Source organism: Panthera pardus, unplaced genomic scaffold (assembly GCF_024362965.1).
Source record: "Panthera pardus isolate Hobbes unplaced genomic scaffold, ASM2436296v1 HiC_scaffold_17, whole genome shotgun sequence".
In the NCBI taxonomy this organism is placed as follows: Eukaryota; Metazoa; Chordata; class Mammalia; order Carnivora; family Felidae; genus Panthera; species Panthera pardus.
In genome coordinates, this window is record NW_026526732.1 from 110,824,914 (window position 1) to 110,844,072 (window position 19,159).

The following is a 19,159-nucleotide window of genomic DNA, read 5'->3' on the forward strand; positions in this document are numbered from 1 at the left end:
GGTGATGGGTACTAAGGAGGGCACTTGTTGGAATGAGCACTGGGTGTTGTACGTAAGTGACGAACCACTGAAGTCTACTCCTGAAACTGATATTGCACTGGATGTTAACTAACTAAAATTTACATTCAAAAAAGAAAGAAATGTTCTTTGGAGTAGAAAGGTAGACTTGAGTTTCTGTACTTCAATAAGAGCTCTTTGTTCCTGAGGGCAGGGCGGGGCGGGGGGTGAATTTTACTTTCATCTCAATGTATTAAAAATCCACAACTGAAATACATCTTATTTCAAAGATCAGCAATTTTAAAATTTCAGATAGTACTTTCTCAGGAGTACGTGCTACTCAAAATAGTAAGAGAATAACAAAATATGTAGACCTACTGTGGAATCAGAGTCGATGTGCTTGAACAGATGTGTGAATCTTAAATATCTCAAAGGAAAAGAAAAGTGTTCTAAAATGCTGTCGCTTTTTTGAAAAGCACTAAAGGTTAGACCAAGACAGGCAGTTTTGTTCTAACGGACAATTAGGTTAATTGTAAAGATAAGGAATGCATTATGGGTCGAAATCAAATATTCCTGTCACATATATTTTGTGCCTGGCTTACTGGCTTTATTTTCAAAATTGAAGTTTGTAGTTTCCTTTTATTGGTATTCTTGCATATACTGTTCATTCAATAAATGAGTTATGATTTTCAAAAATAGTCTATTATGTCTTATATAAATATGGCCACCCCTACTTTTCTTTCTCATTTTCATGGAATATCTTTTTTCTATGCTTTTACTTTCAGTCTGTGTGTGTCTAAAATCTGAAATGAACCTTTTGTAGGCAGCATATAGGTGGGGGTTTTTTGTTTGTTTTTTTTGAGAGAGAGAGAGAGCGCATAGGGGAGAGAGGCAGAGAGAGAGAGAGAGAGAGAGAGACAGAGAGAGAATCTTATAGCAACAATGTGGAGCTCGATCCCATGACCCTGGGATCATGACCTGAGCAGAGACCAAGAGTCGGAGGCTCAGCCAACTGAGCCACCCAGGAGCCCCAGGACGGTCTTGTTTTTTTAATCCGTTCAGCCACGCTCTGTATTTTGACTGGGGCATTTAATCCATTTACATTTAAGTATCAATAGGTATGTACTTATTGCCATTTTGTTCATTGTTTTCTGGCTGTTTTGTAGTTCTTCTGTATTTCTCCTTCTCTTGCTCTCTTCCCATGTGATTTGATGACTTTATTTAGTGTTATACTTGGATTCCTCTCTTACTACCTTTCGTGTATCTATTTTTAGGTTTTTGGTTTGTGGTTACCATGAGGTTTGTGTATGGTAACCCATGTATGTAGCCGTCTATTTTTAGTTTCTTATATTCCTTTTTTTTTAGGTTGAGGTTCTCGCTGTGTTCGCCCATTCTTCTCCCAAGTTTTGTAAGCACATTTATGACCATTACTTTGAATTCTTTGTTGGATAGATTGTCTATCTCCATTGTGTTTAGTTCTTACTCAGAAGTTTTGTCTTACTCTTTTGTTGGGAGCACAATCCTCTGTCTGCTCATTTTGCCTAACTCTCTCTGTTGGTCTCTACGTATGAGGTAGTCCAGCTTTGGCTCCCACTTTTGCGGGCACGGCTTTAAGTAGGCGATGTCCTGTGGGGCCCATGCGTGCAGTGTCCCCTGACAGCGGAGACCGGGGCTTTAGTGGCACCCCAGATGGGCTACTCACGCTCCCCTGTTGTTGGAGGGTCGTGACTTGTCTGGGTGTGCCTGTGGCTGGCCGTGAACCTGGCCAGGACCGCGGCTGGTGGGAAGGGCTGGTTTCCAGCCCAGCGGACCGCCAGGCCCAGGGAGGGTTGCTGTGGGTGTGCTGGTGGGTGGTGCTGTTGTGCTGTTGTACTGTTGGCTCGAGGTCTGCCAAGGTGCAGGGCCGCGTGGTCCCCTCAGCACGGTGTCACCAGCCCAGAGGGAGGATTGCAGAACGGAACCCGCCAGGGGTGGGGTCAGCATGGCAGAACGAGGGCAAAAACTGCCGCCGTCTGCGTGTGTCGGTCCCCAGCGAGAGGCCCAGCTGCCTCCCGCGTCTCTGGCAGGTGCTCCAAGGTTACTAAGCGGGTGTCCTTCACCTGTGGCACGTGCACTTTTAAATCGGATGTGAGCCCTTTCAGAGCGTTCCCCTCCCTACAGTTTTGTCGTTGTCCTGGATGTATTGCCCGTGAGCGTTTAAAGCCAGGCGTTCAGGGGGCTCATGCCTCCTGTGCAGTATCGGGACAGTGCCAATCTGGAGCCTGAATCTCTTACTCCTCAGGGAAACTCCCAAAGCTGAGCCACCCCAGATCTCCGCCTCTTTCGCCTCATCTCAGTGCCGGCGGAGGCTGTGTCCTCCCAGTCCCCAGGCCCCCTTCGGAGGGAATTCTTCCATATACAGGTGCGGATTTGTTGTGTCCACGGGAGGAGGTGAGCTCCGGACGTGCGTCTGCCACCACCTCCAACCCTCGACCATCACGTGTTTTCTTTTGCCTTCTGTGCCACCGTGACCTCGCACAGAACTGATAAACACAGACGTAGCTGGTTCAGCCTGCTTTACACGGTGCACGGAAAGCCTTCGAATCCAACACAGAACTTCGGCTAAGTGAGTCATTCAATGAAGTAAAACAACAGATTTCGAGGGGTTCTCTCTCTTTTTTTTTCTTTTTTTACTTTTAGGCCAATTATTCTGGGAACTGTGGCCGTGTTTACTGGGCTTAGTGTCATATTGGGACTCCTAAGAACAAAGTTGAAAGAAATGCATGAGGCATAGAATGGATTCCATCCTATCAAATACATTTAAAAAAGTTTGGGAAATATTGAAATCTGTTGCGCACAGACTTACTAGCCATTTGGGACAGAAGTGACGGCCGGAACCTTCTTGGAAGAAGAGAATTATACTGGATTAGACTCAATTACGGAGCTCTGCCTCGTCAGCTCAGACTTGAAGTAGATTTCCTTTCTTGTCACTATCTTGGTGTGATTTTTAAAATGATTTTTGGGGGCGCCTGGGTGGCTCAGTCGGTTAAGCGTCTGACCGGCTCAGGTCACGATCTCGCGGTATGTGAGTTCGAGCCCCGCGTCGGGCTCTGTGCTGACAGCTCAGAGCCTGGAGCCTGTTTCAGATTCTGTGTCTTCCTCTCTCTCTGACCCTCCCCCATTCATGCTCTGTCTCTCTCTGTCTCAAAAATAAATAAACGTTAAAAAAAAATTTTAAATGATTTTTGGCTCTTAAAAACTGAGAGCAAACTGAGGGTTGATGGGGGGAGGGTGGGTGATGGGTATTGAGGAGGGCACCTGTTGGGATGAGCACTGGGTGTTGTATAGAAACCAATTTGACAATAAATTTCATGTTTAAAAAAATAAAATGATTTTTATTTCCCATTTTAAGAAATTTTCAGGACTTCTAAACTGAAAGTGAAAATGCCACGAATGTAGTTGAGCTACACCCATTCTAAGTCAACACATGGAGAGAATTTTGACCACGTTGGCTTTGGAAGGGGATGTAAAGTTAAGCGACATGCACCCAGATCGCATCCCGGGCAGATCCATACAATGTGTGCCAAAAGATCTCTTGAAACGTCTCTTGGCAAAAATTGTAACCTGTTAGGCTTCAGAGTTGCATCATAAAGACTGTTTCTTCAGCAACTGGGGTCTAGAAAGTGTAACCTCTGTGGTTTCCTTAAAATAATACACAAGATCAACTGTTTCCTTTGCTGCTGGAGTGTTATTTTTATATATATATATATTCGTACAAATTATTCAGACGGAGGTTCTGTGGGAAAGTTAACTCACGAAGTAGCTAGCTGGTAGAGATACCCCGCGTGACAGGCCGTCTGCTCGGCGACGGGGAGGGAGAATGTTTGGAAAAGCGTCCATATGTAAACAAACGGGGCACTGTGCCGGGTGTAAGGTTCTCATGTTCTGCAGAATGGTAGTGCGCATTAGCACGTGTAGGCTGGTCCCGGGGGTGGCTTTGGAGGCTTGACCCAGGCTGGGGTAGGACGACTGAGTTATATTTGAGCCTGGAGGGTGGTAAACATGACTAGTGGTGAAAGTTGAACCGTGCTTGTGAGCCAAAGGATCAGATCTAAACGCAGAAGTGTGCAGGTGGGAGCGGGCAGGGTGGGCACCTGGAGCCCAATAGGATCCTGCGTCTGAAGCAAAACGGCAGAGGAAGTGGTGCAACGGAATCAGTAGTGAGCCGCGTGCATATGCATCCTCTGTCTCATACTTTGTGGGAGCAAACGAGCCACCGAAGCTGAACGAGCCACCGCCGTCCTTTCAGAATTCCCAGGGAGAGGCAGCTGCGGACCATGGGCAGGCAAGTGACAGGGGCATTGGTTCGGGGGGAACCCGAGACCAACACTGAGCAAGCAGAGCGTGCATTTCCAGGGGAGCGGCCAAGCCTGGGTCCTGCGAGGGAGGGGCCTGAGCCTGTCGCGGTGAGAAGAGGCTTTGAGCCGCGAGTTTCAAAAGATTCTCTCCTAAGTCTTAACGTTAGTAACCTTTCCTCCCCCAAACGTCTGCCTTTTCGTAGCATTGAACAGACAACGGAGGTCTTGTTGTGTCTGTCACCCGGAGAAGCTGCTGACCTGAAGGAAGGAATCAATTTCTTGAGAAATAAGAAGACCGGCAAAGATTTCATCCTGTACAAGAGTAAGAATCGCGTGAGGGCGTGCAAGAACATGTGCAAGCATCAAGGAGGCCTGTTCATAAAAGACATCGAGGATTTAGACGGAAGGTACCGAGGGTTCTTTGCCTTCTCACGGGCGGCCCCCCTCCCGGTGAGACTTGGGCAGGGAGGGGTGTGCTCACTGAGAAATTTTGAACAACTCCGTCAGCAGATTACGTCCCCGAGCAAGTTCATAATCTTCACGTGTGCTCACTTAGGCCCTCTCTCCGATCTCGAGAGTTTATGATCTCTACTTAGGTTTCCTCTCTCTCAGGGGAACTCTCCGACTCCTCTCTGGCTTGGTAACAGCTTCCAGTCCTTGTGCGAGGGAGTGTTTGGGCGCGTGTTTGCCTGGAAGTGTGTGTGTTGGTCGGTGGGCTTTTCCAGACCCCGCCTGAGAGCGGACAGAATCCCCCTTCTCTCCCCGCCAGGCTCGTTGTAACTAATAAACAAAAAAGACGGCGTCCCAACTCTCCCTGCCTGGAACTGTGACTCTTCTGGGCCCTTCCCAGAAGAACTCACGCTGGTGTTCCCGCCCCCGCGATGAAAGCTTCACCTTGAACTTGCGCCTCCCAGGCACGGGAGCGGTGCCAGAAGAGGGTGGTTTTGTTTTGTCTCCTGTGGCTGCCGGAGAGCTAGCAGCCCGTGCCTGGTGGAGCCAGGGGGAGTTCTGAGCGGGGGCAAAGTGTTATCAGCCAGCTTCTCGGCTCCAGCAGTGCCTGAGAGAGAGACCCGCCTTCAAGCTCTGCTCCAGCCCAACCTGCCCTGTGTGGTTTTCCCATAGTGGGCGTTCTGCTTCCACCGTGCTGTCAGTCCTCTTTATCAGGTCATTTGTGACCAGCGTGCTCAGAGCGAGCTGGGCGGCTGTTGAGAAGCTCCCTCGGTGACCGGGCGCAAGACCACCGCCAGGGGTGGGGCTGGGATGTTCTCGCTCTTGCAGATGCATTTGCTTGTGAACGGTTAGTTTCAGGGCCCAGCCTACATACTATTAGACTTTTACATCTTAGAAAGACCACCGTCGGACCTGTGGCTTGATGGGCTCCTCCGATAAAGTCGCCAGCTTGGGAAAATTAAAATACAGGGCACCCTCTTAAATTTGCCTTGCAGATAGACAACGGGTACATTTTTAGTACAAACACGTCCGAGTACTGCACGGAACGTACTTTCACGGACAGCTGTGCCCTGGAGAACCTCTTGATAATTTGCTGACAGCCCAATCTTGACTCCCTGCCCTTTGCCCACGGGGTGCAGTTAGGAGGCCCTGAGACAGGGGTGGTCCTGTCCCGAGTGGACTTTTGACAGCGCTCACGGCTGTCCGGGTCCTCTGATGGTTCGGAGACTTGCTTGTCTAGTCTTCGGGTCTCTGCTGATCCCTTTCACTCGGTGCCCACCTAACCAGTCGTTTAAGGAAGTGTTGCGGCTTGGTGGTTGAGGGCACGGTCTTTCCCGTGGCCCGATTCAGAAGCCCCACCGCTTAGCAGCTCAGTGACCTGGACCAGTTTCTTAGCCCGTCTGGGCCTCCGTTCTCCCCTCCCAGTTCCGCCCCTGTCCTGTCGACGGGTCTCCTCCACACGGGGAGCCAGAATCTCTCACCGTTACTCCCAGACGCAGCTCCCTGAGCATTTCTTTCCTGAAACCGAATCCCCGGAGTAACTTCTGCACTGCCCTCCCTCACCCTCCTCTCCCCATCTGGCCGCACCGTTCAGGTTCTCCTCCAGCCATTCCCCCCGAAGACTCTCTTTCGTCCAGGATCCGGTCAAGAACGATGACCTGCCTCTCCTCCCCTCCCCACTGCAGCCATTTTCTCTTCTTCAGCCACAACCCAGGTCAGCAACTCCTTGAAGCTGTGCTTCTCGGATCTCAAGTCCAACGGTTTCTCACAATCTCTCCTGCATGTGAAGCTGTTGTTGCCTTCTGCCCGCCCACCTCCGCGTGAGGATTTATGTTCCTTCTCCGATGGCCCAGGATGCTGAGGAGCTAATTTGGAACGTTTTCTCTTAGTTTTCAGAGAGCTGTTGGTGGCTACTTGCTGATGATTAAAGGAGATGGCACAAAAGAGTCCTCTGTAAACCAAAGTATGGAGCATGCTTTATGCCTTCTTCATAGAAAAGAATATTTTAAAAGTCTAGATATAACGAAGCTTGAAAAAAAAAAATCAGCAGAGTTCCCTTATATGTCAAAAACGCATTTTTAGGGGCCCCCGGGTGGCTCAGTCGGTTGAGTGTCTGACTTCGGCTCAAGTCATGTTCTCACGGTTCGTGGGTTCGGGCCCCGCATCGGGCTCTGTGCTGACAGCTCGGAGCCTGGAGCCTGCTTCGGATATTGTGTCTCCCTCTCTCTCTGCCCCTCCCCCACTCATTCTCTCTCTCTCTCTCTCTCTCTCTCTCAAAAATAAATAAACATTAAAAAATGTAAAAAAATTCATAAAACACATTTTTAGTTTACAACCTCTCATGTTTCTGGTCTGAGACATATTTGGTTTTGTTTTTAAATTCTTTAACTGTCCAAGGAAAAGACTTCGCTGCAAACACTAGCAAAATAAAGAAGAAAAAGTTGAACTGTTTGTGTCCCATCCCCAACCCCCACACGCCTTTCAACGCTCCGGTAAGAATGGAAAGAAAAAATCAGTACACATCCTGTTTTTGTTACAGTCTGATTCTCCTTCGGGAGTAGGGCTGCCAAAGTGAGCAAATGAAAGTGCAGAAATCTTAGTTAAATTTGAATTACAGATCAACAAAAGATTCTCAGCATATCTCAAATACTGTGTGAGATGTAGATACATTTTTTAAATGTTCTCTATTTATCTGATATTCATATTAACTGGGGGCATTGTTCTCTCTGGCAACCAGGCCCTGAAATTTTGAGCTATAAGGAAATCCTTCCTCTTCGAAACATGAACACTTTAGCTGAAGTTTGGTTTGGTACACTGTGGCAGAGGTCAAGTGTTGTCGATCAGAAACATATATTTATTTTAAGTAGGCTGTACGCCCAACATGGGGCTTGAACTTAAGACCCTGAGATCAAGAGTCACATGCTTTACTGACTGAGCCAGCCAGGGGCCCCAAAAACATATATTTAGTAGTACGTTCTTTCCTTGTGTTAGCTCCCATTTGGATCTTCTCCAGCGAACCATCCCTGAAGACCACTTTATTCTCTTGGTTCTGTTGATCTGTCTAGACACGTGTCATCTTAGGACATGGAACGTAACGTCACTATTCATTTATTCATTTATTTTTTTTAGCTTCATTTTTTTAAAATCGCCTACTGAGGATGGTTACATATTTCCTTGGGTACTGAGTATTCATCTATTAGTGATTTTCCTTTTATATAGTTGGCGCTCAAGCCCCTCATTTAATTTGATCGCCAAGCAATGCACTTAAACTTAGTGAGATTAATTTTAATTTCACCATTTCGCAAACCTAAGTACAGTGTCTTTTCCACGTAGGTCTGTCAGATGCACAAAGCACAACTGGAGGTTGGATGTGAGCACCATGAAATACATCAATCCCCCAGGCAGCTTCTGTCAAGACGAACTAGGTAAATGCCATCAGTGATGAGAAATATATTCTGCTGTGATCGTTACTGGCGTCCTTTTTTGTCAGCTTGTGTCTCTACTCTCACTTGAAGCTTTGGTGAGACGGGTGAGAGAGCGCCAGGTCCAACGAGAGGACATTTCCACGAGGTGGTGCCTAGGACAAGACTGTGACCAGCTAGGGTCGGGGGTGGGGGGCTATGACAGGTCTTTTGGAGGCCGTGTTTGTGAAGATACGCAAGATAGATGTTCGTGCACGTGACACTCCGAACGATGATGATGAAACCTCACCTTTTGGGCTGGGAAAGAAAGTACTTCAAATCCCACAGCCCTTTCTGGCACCGATAAGAGGCTGCAGTGTGTGTGCGACTCTCAGTACACCCCCCTTCTACTTTCTGCTTCCCCTTCTGGAGCAGAAGGGCTTGTCTAAATATGAGTCACAAGGGCTTCGGTGGACTCATAAATGCGTTTCTGTTCTAACTTACTAACGCTGGGTTTTAACAGTAGAAACGTTACATGTTAGATAGGCTGTTTCAGAATGACTGCTGCAGGAATAACAGATAGTTGTGATCGGGTGGGGAGATCACAGAAAGCTTCATGCTCTCTCCTGTGTCATCAGTTTTGGCCTTGCCTGTTAGCCCCCCGTGCGCGCATGCTCACACATGCACACGCACACGCGCACACACACACACACACACACACACACACACACACACACACACAGGGTCTGGCACCTGTTAGCTCCCCATGTGTGCATGCTCACACACACACGCACAGACACACATGCAGTCTGGTGTTCATACAGACCCTTCCTAGACCTTCATCGCCTGCTTAAATTATGCCCCCATTCCTCTGAACCCTAAAACAAGGAACCCCCTTGAAGCGGGTGTCCACACTTGCTGTCTGCCCCTCCCCTTCCCACTGTGGTGGAGCTGCGGCCCCACCACGGCATGGACACGGCTCCTATCTAGGTCACCAGCCCCTTCCATGTTGCTCAATTCACTGGTCCCTTTTGTTGTCATGGTACCCAAAGCCAGTGGCATATAGCCCGGTGGCACAGTCCTTTCCCTCCTATCTGGGGAGCAGCGGTTTCTGCATTCTTTCCTATGTGCTACCTTACAGCTCTGTGGGTCACAGGGGCAGCACACGTCTCAGCGGCTAACACTATAGTGTCAGCAGAGCTGTGTCCCTTTCTGGAAGCTCTGGGGAAGGATCCATATCCTTGCCTTTTCTAGCTTCTAGAGGCCCTCTTTGTCCGTCATCAGAGCCTTGCATCTCTGTGGCTTGTTTCTTTTTTTTTAATTTTTTTTATTTTTTTTAATTTTTTTTTTTAATTTTTTTTTTTTTAACGTTTATTTATTTTGGGGACAGAGAGAGACAGAGCATGAACGGGGGAGGGGCAGAGAGAGAGGGAGACACAGAATTGGAAGCAGGCTCCAGGCTCTGAGCCATCAGCCCAGAGCCCGACGCGGGGCTTGAACTCATGGACCGCGAGATCGTGACCTGAGCTGAAGTCGGACGCTTAACCGAATGAGCCACCCAGGCGCCCCTGGCTTATTTCTATAGTCACATCTCCCTCTGACTCTTCTGCCTCCTGCTTACAGGTTTTAGGATCCTTGGGATATATTGGGCACACCCAGATAATTCAGGATATTCTCCCTAGTTTAGGGTCAGCTGATTAGCAACCTTAATTTTGTTGGCAACTTTAATTCCCTTTTGCCATAGAAAACCTAATTTACACATCATTCCTGGGCATTAGAATGTGGACATGTTTGGAGGCCATAGTGCTGTCCTTGTCCAGGTTGTCAGCTCCCACCTAGAATTCTTAGTTCTACAACCTTCCAAGTCTCGTCTGCTGTACTATCCCTTAAGGAGGAGGAGGAGGAGGAGGAGGAGTCAGAAGAGGCTTCCAAGGGGGCCTCTGAGGAAACCACCCAGAAAGGGGGCATTTTGAAGAAATACTGGAGGACCCAAGAATATCTGCCAAGAAAACCGAGAAATCAAACATAGAAGAAAGTACCACATCAAACAAACAAACAAATAAAAACTAAAATTCTGTTGCTTAAGAGGGGATAGCATGCATTGAAATCGTTAAAGAGCCTATTCTGAACCCAGACACCTGTCACCACTATAAAATGTCTTCAAGGCTTAAACAAAAACAGAAATCAAAACACTCTCCTGATTTTTATTCCGACCACACTAACTACTTTTCTCAGGCTTCTCTGCTGACTCATCCCCGGCCAGACTTTTGAATGTTGGAACGCCCTGGGACTGGCCTTACATCTCCCTACCTATAAGCTTCCCCTAAGGGATCCCATCTAATCCCGTGACTTTAGATGCCGTCTTTACTCGGATGAGTCCAAGATCGTTCCCTCCAGATTTGAGCTCCTCCCTGAGCTGGCCACCTGCCCATCCGTATTTCCACACGGACCTGAGGTCGGGATCCCAAGCCAGCACAGCCAGGACAGCACTCTCCATGCCCGCCTCCTGCACAGCCTTCCCCATCTCCATAAATAACGCCACACCCGCCCAGTTGAACAAAGCCTGGAAGTCGCTCTTGACTTTCCTGTTTCCGTAAACTCCCACATCCAGACCGTTAATCGGTTGCTTCTATGCCAGAGCATCTCAGAACCTCTGTACACTTCGTCCCTCTGAGCGCAAGTCTGTGCCCTCTGCCGTGTGGGCGGCCGCTCTGCTTCCTTGCTTGCCTTCTGCTGTCTGTCCATTCTGCTTACAGCACCCAGCCTGATGTCGTAAATATCCAGGTCAATTCACTTCGCTCCCCTGCTCAAAACTCTCCAGACAGCTTCCTCTCACACTTAAGAATGTGAACACCTTTGACGCAGCGATTTCACACCCAAGGCTGTATCCTCAGATACACTGATGTGTAATGTGTATCTTAATCACTGATGTGTTGAAAGCTATGGCTATAAGAATGTTCATTTACAGTACTTACAAAAAAAATTGGAAACAACTTAAACATTAGCAACAATTCTAGTATATCTAAGAGTGATACGAGTGAAAAACTGAAAGAATAGTACTGATTATAAAGCAAAATAGGGGGTGTGTGGGTGGCTCAGTCAATTGAGTGTCTGATTCAGTTTCAGCTCAGGTGGTGATCCCAGGGATCACATGGGATCGAGCCCTGCGTCAGGCTCGACACTGAGCGTGGAGCTTGCTTGGGATTCTGTCTCTGTCTCTCTCTCTCTCAATTAAAAAAAAAATTTAATTTCTTGAAATTAAAATTCTTTTAAATTTTTTGAAATTAAAAATTTTTTTAATTTTTTAAAATAAAAAGATTTAATTTTTTAAAATTAAAAAAATTTTAAATATTTTTTTATAAAGCTGAGTAAAGGTCATCAACATTACATATAGTAGGACCCAATTATGAAAAAGGACCATGTACCTAAGCGCGTGCCGGCAGTATGGGTGGGGGCTGACTTACCACTGGTTACCTGTGGAGGGAGCTGAGCTGGGGGGCTTCCCACATGTGCCTCCAGACTGGGGGCTTTGAGTATGCTACCTCTATATCCTTTTTAGGCTCAGATGACTGTGACCCTAGCAGATAACATAGAATATCGGGGCCACTCTTGCTCATGTGTCTTAACGAGACCAACTCCAAATCACTTTTGAAAGAGTCTGACCTATATGGCCAGGTTCCCCCACGAGCAGAGGGGTCACTGACTAGGGTACGTACTTCTTTCCATTCACCGCCAACCGGACAGGATGTTGTTCTGGGCAGAGTTGCTGATTGCTTTGACTGGAAATGTTTCCTCCCGTGCCCCTCGAAGGGACGTCTGCACCCCTAACTTCTTTTGCCAGTAAACTCCCCACTCGTGTGTTGACCTGGCCCAGGAGGCCTGCAGATCGCTGTTATCAGGAACTGGTTACAAGTGCTGTACAAATACTGTGAGGTTAATTTGGCAGAAAACTGATAAACAAAAGTTTGCGCCTAATAAAGTGTTTGCCTAAGTGAAAGACCAGTAGACCGTTGCCCCTCGTGAGTCCGTAACCCACAAATCTAGAGCCGCTTAGGGTCTTATTCCAAACCTCTAACTCTTTTGGACAAGACCTGTGGAGAGACAGGATAGCAAAATGGTTAAGGGTGGAAGCAGTGGGGCCTGACAGCCTGGGTTCAGATCCTGACGCGCAAACACACAATTAAGTGACTTTGGGCGTATTTTCCATCTCTTGTGCTTTAGTTCCCTCAAATGGAGATGGTATCAGTGGTAGCTGCTTTCCCGGGTTGTTGTAAGGATTTTCAGGGTGAACATCTGTTAGATTCCCTCGGTACACGGGGCCTAATGATTTATCTGTACACGTATATCTGGGGTAATCTGCACGTGTCCTGCAGCCGGGGACCACAGGAGCAGGGAGGAGGGATTTCCCAGCAGCGGGAAGTTGGGTCCACTGGAAAACAGAACGATGATCTGGGAATTAACATGAGGGCTGATGTTCGCTGCCCGGCGGCCGGCAGGGTAGTGGAGGACTGGAGGCAGCGAGCCCCAGGCGGGTTCAGCCTTTGCTCAAAGGGACGAGACTGTGCGAGAATGGAAAGAGTGTTGACTGAGCCCACTCTTGGGCCCAGGGCTACCAGGGCAGTAGTGACATACGTCCTATGTATGCATTCCTGCTTGATGGATTTGGGTTGTTCCCACTTTTGGCCATGATGAAGGATGCTGCTCTGAACATTGCTGTACACATCTTTGTGTGGACATGTTTTCAGTTCTCTCGTTTATGCTTCGGAAAACAATGGCTGGGTCCTATGCTAACTCCGTGTTTGACTTTTTGAGAAAATGCTGAACTGTTTTCCAAAGCGCCGTGCCGTTCTGCGTTCCCGCCAGTGACATAGGAGGACTTTGATTTCTCCACATCCTCGCCAATACTTGCCATTGTCCATATTTTTTATTATAGCCATCCAAGTGGGTATGAAATGGTATTTCATTGTGATTTCGATTTGCATTTCCCTGATAACTAATGATGCTGAGCATCTTGTTATGTGTTCATTGGCCATTTTATATTTATATTATTTATATTTAAATCTTCTTTGGAGGAATCTATTCAGATCTGTTGCCCATTTGTAAATTGGGTTTTTGTCCTTTGATTATTAAGATATTAGGATGCTTTGTGTATTAGAGGTACAAGTCTCTTATCAGATAAATGATTTGCAATTATTTTTTGCCATATGTATATAATATATATATTTTTTTTTAATTTTTTTTTCAACGTTTTTTATTTATTTTTGGGACAGAGAGAGACAGAGCATGAACAGGGGAGGGGCAGAGAGAGAGGGAGACACAGAATCGGAAACAGGCTCCAGGCTCCGAGCCATCAGCCCAGAGCCTGACACGGGGCTCGAACTCACGGACCGCGAGATCGTGACCTGGCTGAAGTCGGACGCTTAACCGACTGTGCCACCCAGGCGCCCCATGTATATAATATATTTTTGTTTTGAGACAGAGAGAGTGAGCAGGGGAGAGGGACAGAGGGGGAGAGAGAGAGAGAGAGAAAGAGAGAGAATCTCCATGCTCAATGTGGAACCCGACACGGGACTTGATCCCACAACCCTGGGATCATGACCTGAGCCAAAATCAAGAGTCAGATGCTCAACTGACTGAGCCACCTGGGCGCCCCTGAAACACAAAATTTTTAATTTTGTTTAAAGTTTATATATTTTGAGAGAGACAGAGACAGCGTGAGCAGTGGAAGGGCAGAGAGAGCAAGAGCAAGAGCGAGAGCGAGAGCGAGAGAGAGAGAGAGAGAGAGAGAGAATCCCAGGCAGGCTCCTCACCATCAGTGCAGAGCCTGACGCAGGACTCAAACTCATGAAACAGTGAGATCATGACCAGAGCCAAAACTGAGAGGTAAACGCTTAATTCATTGAGAAGATCATATGGTTTTCCCCTTATGTTCTATTAATGTAGTGTATTATACTGATTGATTTTCAAATATTAAACCAGCCTTACATCTTTTGAATATTGAACCAGCCTAACATAAACCCCACTTGGTCATGGTTTTAATTATTTTTTATGTTACTAAATTGGATTTGCTAATATATTTTTAAGGATTTTCAAGTCTATATTCATGAGGAATATTGGTCTGTATTTTGTGTGTGTGTGTGTGTGTGTGTGTGTGTGTGTGTGTGTGATATCTTTGGTTTTGGTATCAGGGTAATATTTCTCTCATAGGATGAGCTGGGAAGTGTTCCCTTCTCTTTATTGGAAGAGTTTGTGAATTATTGGTGTTGCCACTTCTTAGACATTTGGTCAAATTCACCAAGGAGGCCATCTGGGCCTGAGCTGACCTTTGTGGGAATTTTTTTGATTACTGACCCAATTTTGTTGTTTGTTATGAGTCTCCTTAGATATTTTATTTCTTCCTGACCTGGTTTTGTTATTTGTGTCTTTCTGCAAATTTCTCCATTTTATCTGGGTTATCTAATTTGTTGATATAAAATGTTCATAGTCTTCCTTTTTGTTTTATTTCTGTAAGATCAGTCTCCTTTTTCATGCCTGGTTGTAGTAATTTGAGTCTTCTCTCTTCTTTCTTGGTCAGTCTAGCTAAAGGTTTGTAAATTTTGTTAATTATTTTAAAGAGCTAACTTTTGTTTTCATTGATTTTTCTCTTGGTTTCCTCTTTTCAATTTCACTTGTTTTGGCTCTAATTTTTTTTATTATTGCCTTCCTTCTGCTTGCTTTGGGTTTAGTTTGTTCTTTTTTTAGTTTTTTAAGGTAAAAGGTTAGGTCTTTCTCGTTTTTTACTATACGCTTGGACAGGTATAAATTTCCTTTTATGCACTGTTTTAGCTACGTTATGTTTTTGGTGCGTTATGTTTTTGTTTTTATTTATCTCAAAGTATTTTCTAATTTTTCTTGTGATTTCTTCCTTAAACCATTTAAAATTTTTTTTTTTCAACGTTTTTTATTTATTTTTGGGACAGAGAGAGACAGAGCATGAACGGGGGAGGGGCAGAGAGAGAGGGAGACACAGAATCAGAAACAGGCTCCAGGCTCCGAGCCATCAGCCCAGAGCCTGACGCGGGGCTCGAACTCACGGACCGCGAGATCGTGACCTGGCTGAAGTCGGACGCTTAACCGACTGCGCCACCCAGGCGCCCCGTTCCTTAAACCATTTATAAGTTTGTTGTTTGATTTCTACATATTTGGGAATTTCCCACCTTTCTTCCTTCATTTCATTGTAGTCAGAGAACATGCTCTGTGTGACTTTGATCCTTTTAAACTTATTGAAAGTTGTTTTATGGCCTAACATGTGGTCTATCCTAGAGAATATTCCACATGTAGTTGAGTTTTAGTTGGGCGGGGGTGTTCTGTATACGTCTGTTAGGTCTCGTAGGTTTGTAGTGTTGTTCAGGTGTTTGGTCTGTTGATCGTCTATCTCATCGTCCTATCTTCCAGTAATCTCTTTAGGCATACTTTTTTTTTTTTAAATCTTTATTTATTTTTGAGAGAGAGACAGAGTGCAAGAGGGGGAGGAACAGAGAGAGAGGAAGACACAGAATCCAAAACAGGCTCCAGGCTCCGAGCTGTCAGCACAGAGCCCGATGTGGGGCTTGAACTCACGAACTATGAGATCATGACCTGAGCTGAATACGGCTGCTCAACCGACTGAGCCACCCAGGTGCCCCTAGGCATACTTTTATAAAGAATTGTAATCATTCTGTATATTATTTTGTGTATTGTTCTTTTATTAATACTATGATTATTTAATAACTATGATTAGTTATCTTATGTCAGATTCTATACATACGTAATTTGAAAGCATGTTTACATCAAATATTAACTTATGTTAATTTATTTAGCCATTTCTCCATTGTTGGGATTTAGGCTGTTCATAGATTTACTGTTTGCCATTTAAATAAAACTATGGGCACAAAAACAGACACGCATGTCCATAGAACAGAAGAGGAAATTCAGAAACGAACCCACAACTAGATGGTCAACTAATCTTCAACAAGGCAGGAAAGAATATCCAATGGGAAAAGCACAGTGTCTTCAACAAGTGGTGTTTGGAAAAGCGGGCAGCAACATGGAAAAGAATGAAACCGGACCACTTACTTACACCAGACACAAAAATAAATTTAAAATGGATTAAAGACCTTCATGTGAGACCTAAAATCATAAAAACCCTTGAAGAGAACACAGACAGTAGCCTTTTTGACATCAGCTATAGTAACATTTTTCAAATAGATGTGTCTCCTGAGGCAAGAGAAACAAAAGCAAAAATAAACTATTGGGACCACATCAAAATTAAAAGCTTCTGCACAGGAAAGGAAATAATCAACAAAATTAAAAGGCAGCCTATGGAATGGGAGACGGTATTATATACTACATACTTTTAATTTTGTTGCTAGTATATATATATATATATATATATATATATATATATACACTATACATATATAACATATATATACATATATATATATACATATATAGTATATAATACCGTCTCCCATTCCATAGGCTGCCTTTTAATTTTGTTGATTATTTCCTTTCCTGTGCAGAAGCTTTTAATTTATAGTATATATATACATATAACTCAACACCCCAAAAACAAATAATCCAATTAAAAATGGGCAGAAGACATGAGCAGACATTTCTCCAAAGAAGACATACAATGGTCAACAGACACATGAAAAGATGCTCATCAACCCTTATCATCAGGGAAATGCAAATCAAAACTACAATAAGGTATCATCGCACACCTGTCAGAAAGGCTAAAGTCAAAGATACAAGAAGCAACAGGTGTGGGAGAGGATGTGGAGAAAAAGGAACTCTTGTGCACTGTTGGTGGGAATACAAACTGGTGCAGCCTCCCCGGAGAACAGTATGGAGGGTCTTCAAAAAGTTAAAAATAGAAGTATTCTATGATCCAGCAGTCACACTCCTGGGTATCTACCGAAAGAATACAAAAACACTGGTCCAAAGGGATACATACACCCCTGTGTTTATAGCGGCATTATTGACAGTAGCCAAATAAGGAAGCAGCCCAAGTGTCCACCGATTGATGAATGAATAAAGAAGAGGTAGCATATATCTGCATACATGAATATTATTTAGCATAAAGAGAATGAAGTCTTTCCATTTACAACACCATGGATGCAGCTAGAGAGTATAATGCTAAGCAAAATAAGTCAGTCAGAGAAAGACAAATACCATATGATTTTACTCATATGTGGCATTTAAGAAACAAGAGAAATGAGCAAAGGGGAAGAAATAAGAGAGAAAGAGAGAAACCAGACTTAATTATAGAGAACCAACTGATGGTTGCCAGAAGGGAGGTGGGTGGGAAGAAGGGGTAAAACAGGTGATGGGGATTAAGGAGGGCGCTTGTGATGAGCGCTGGGTGATGCATGAGAGTGTTGAATCACTATATTATACACCTGAAACTAATATGACGCTGTATGTTAACCAACTGGAATTAAAATAAAAACTTAAAAAACACAAATAGACAAAAATAAAAATAAATAAAATAAAACTATGATGTTTGTGCTTCAGAGCACCTTCTTGTATTTAGAGTCATTTCCATAAGATAGTTGAATTATTGACTGGCAAAAGGGTCTGACTAATATTCATATATGTATATATACATATTTACCTGTGTCTAAGATCTCATACACCTCAGCATAAAGATAGGCTTTACATAGCCTAATAGCCTAAATGAAAAAGATAACATTATAAAAGTGACAGAAGAAATGTGGTGCCCTAGAGATTTTTGGCACTTTCTGACTCTTCAAACAACACTTCAAAAGTGTGTCTTAAAGGGAAAAAAATTGGGGAATCTGATTTTATCCACTGAAATGTTAAATATTTCTGCTGAATGAAGGACCCCATGGACAAAGTTAAAAGACATATAACAATTTGGGAGATTATTTTGCAATATTTATAACCAATAAGGGAATATTATCAAGCATAGAGGAGGAAATTGACAAAGACAAAGATAGAAAACCCAATACAAAGTGAAGAAAGGATATGAACTAGCATTTTACAGAAGAAGAATTCCCAGTAAGGCTACTAAGCATGTGAAGATTTACTCAAACTCATTATCAGAAAGCTACAAAATAAAGCAATGAGGTGTTACTTTACATCTGTTGACTGTTAAAAAGTTAAAACCAAGATGACGTCAAAGGTCAGAGACACAGGGAGGTAGAAATCCATACATTGGGGGGCGTGTGGCTGGTGTAGCCATTCTGGAGACTAATGTGACTCTGATTAGCCCATGGAGGTTTCTGAATACACTACCACCCATCAATCCCATTCTTATTTCTATAAGGAAATCTCATTGTGTGAGTGTCTAGGAGTCAACCATCTGGAAAGGGAATTGCTAAAATGTGGTGGACCATGGAATATCAAACTGCGATTAGAAAAGTGGACTAGTTGTACACGTGGCAACATGAATGAATCCTAAAAACATGGTGCTGAGTGAGAAAGAGACTGGAGACCCAATGCCATTTATATAAATTAAGGATGCATACAAACAATAGAATGAACTTTCGCTTCAATGCTCAAATAGTGGCCTGTAGAAAAGGAAAGGGCAATGAGAGTGGGAAATAGAGAAACAGGGAATAAATAAATAAGAGCGGAGCTTTATCTAGACCAAATATAATGAATGTATCAGGAAATAAAAAGTATGATTAACACGTTTCTCTTCACTTGAGATCCTGACTAATGAATGGGTCCATCCTCTCTCCATCCATTCTTTAATATGCGTCGCACGTCCATCAACTTTTTGGAATGGACCAGTTTTTGTTCCTGCCAACCAGATGCCTTTTCTCCTCATACCCGAACAGCTCAGGGTTTTCTTAGTCTTTCTGACTTTTCTCACTGGAGGCAAAAGTAGCATCATTGTCTTAAATTGCATTTGTCTCTCAGATACGGTATTTTCCAAATGTGTTTGCTAATTTTCTTTGGTGTTAGAACTTGTTCATTCCACAC

The 19,159-nt window shown here is 44.6% G+C and overlaps 1 protein-coding gene across 6 annotated transcripts in view; it reads left to right on the forward strand.

The window, feature by feature from the left end:
- LOC109252732 (cytidine monophosphate-N-acetylneuraminic acid hydroxylase) overlaps positions 1-19,159 on the forward strand; it is a 134,424-nt gene that overhangs the window by 65,617 nt on the left and 49,648 nt on the right. For 4 of the 6 annotated variants that reach the window (XM_019425296.2, XM_019425297.2, XM_019425294.2 and 1 more), the window contains exons 3-4: positions 4,538-4,741; positions 8,118-8,209. In XM_019425296.2, the coding sequence (XP_019280841.2) occupies positions 4,538-4,741; positions 8,118-8,209 (296 nt within the window). Of the gene's footprint in view, positions 1-3,821; positions 4,742-8,117; positions 8,210-19,159 lie in introns of those variants that run through there. The other 2 variants (XR_008423018.1, XM_053904842.1) reach the window with 2 other exon arrangements.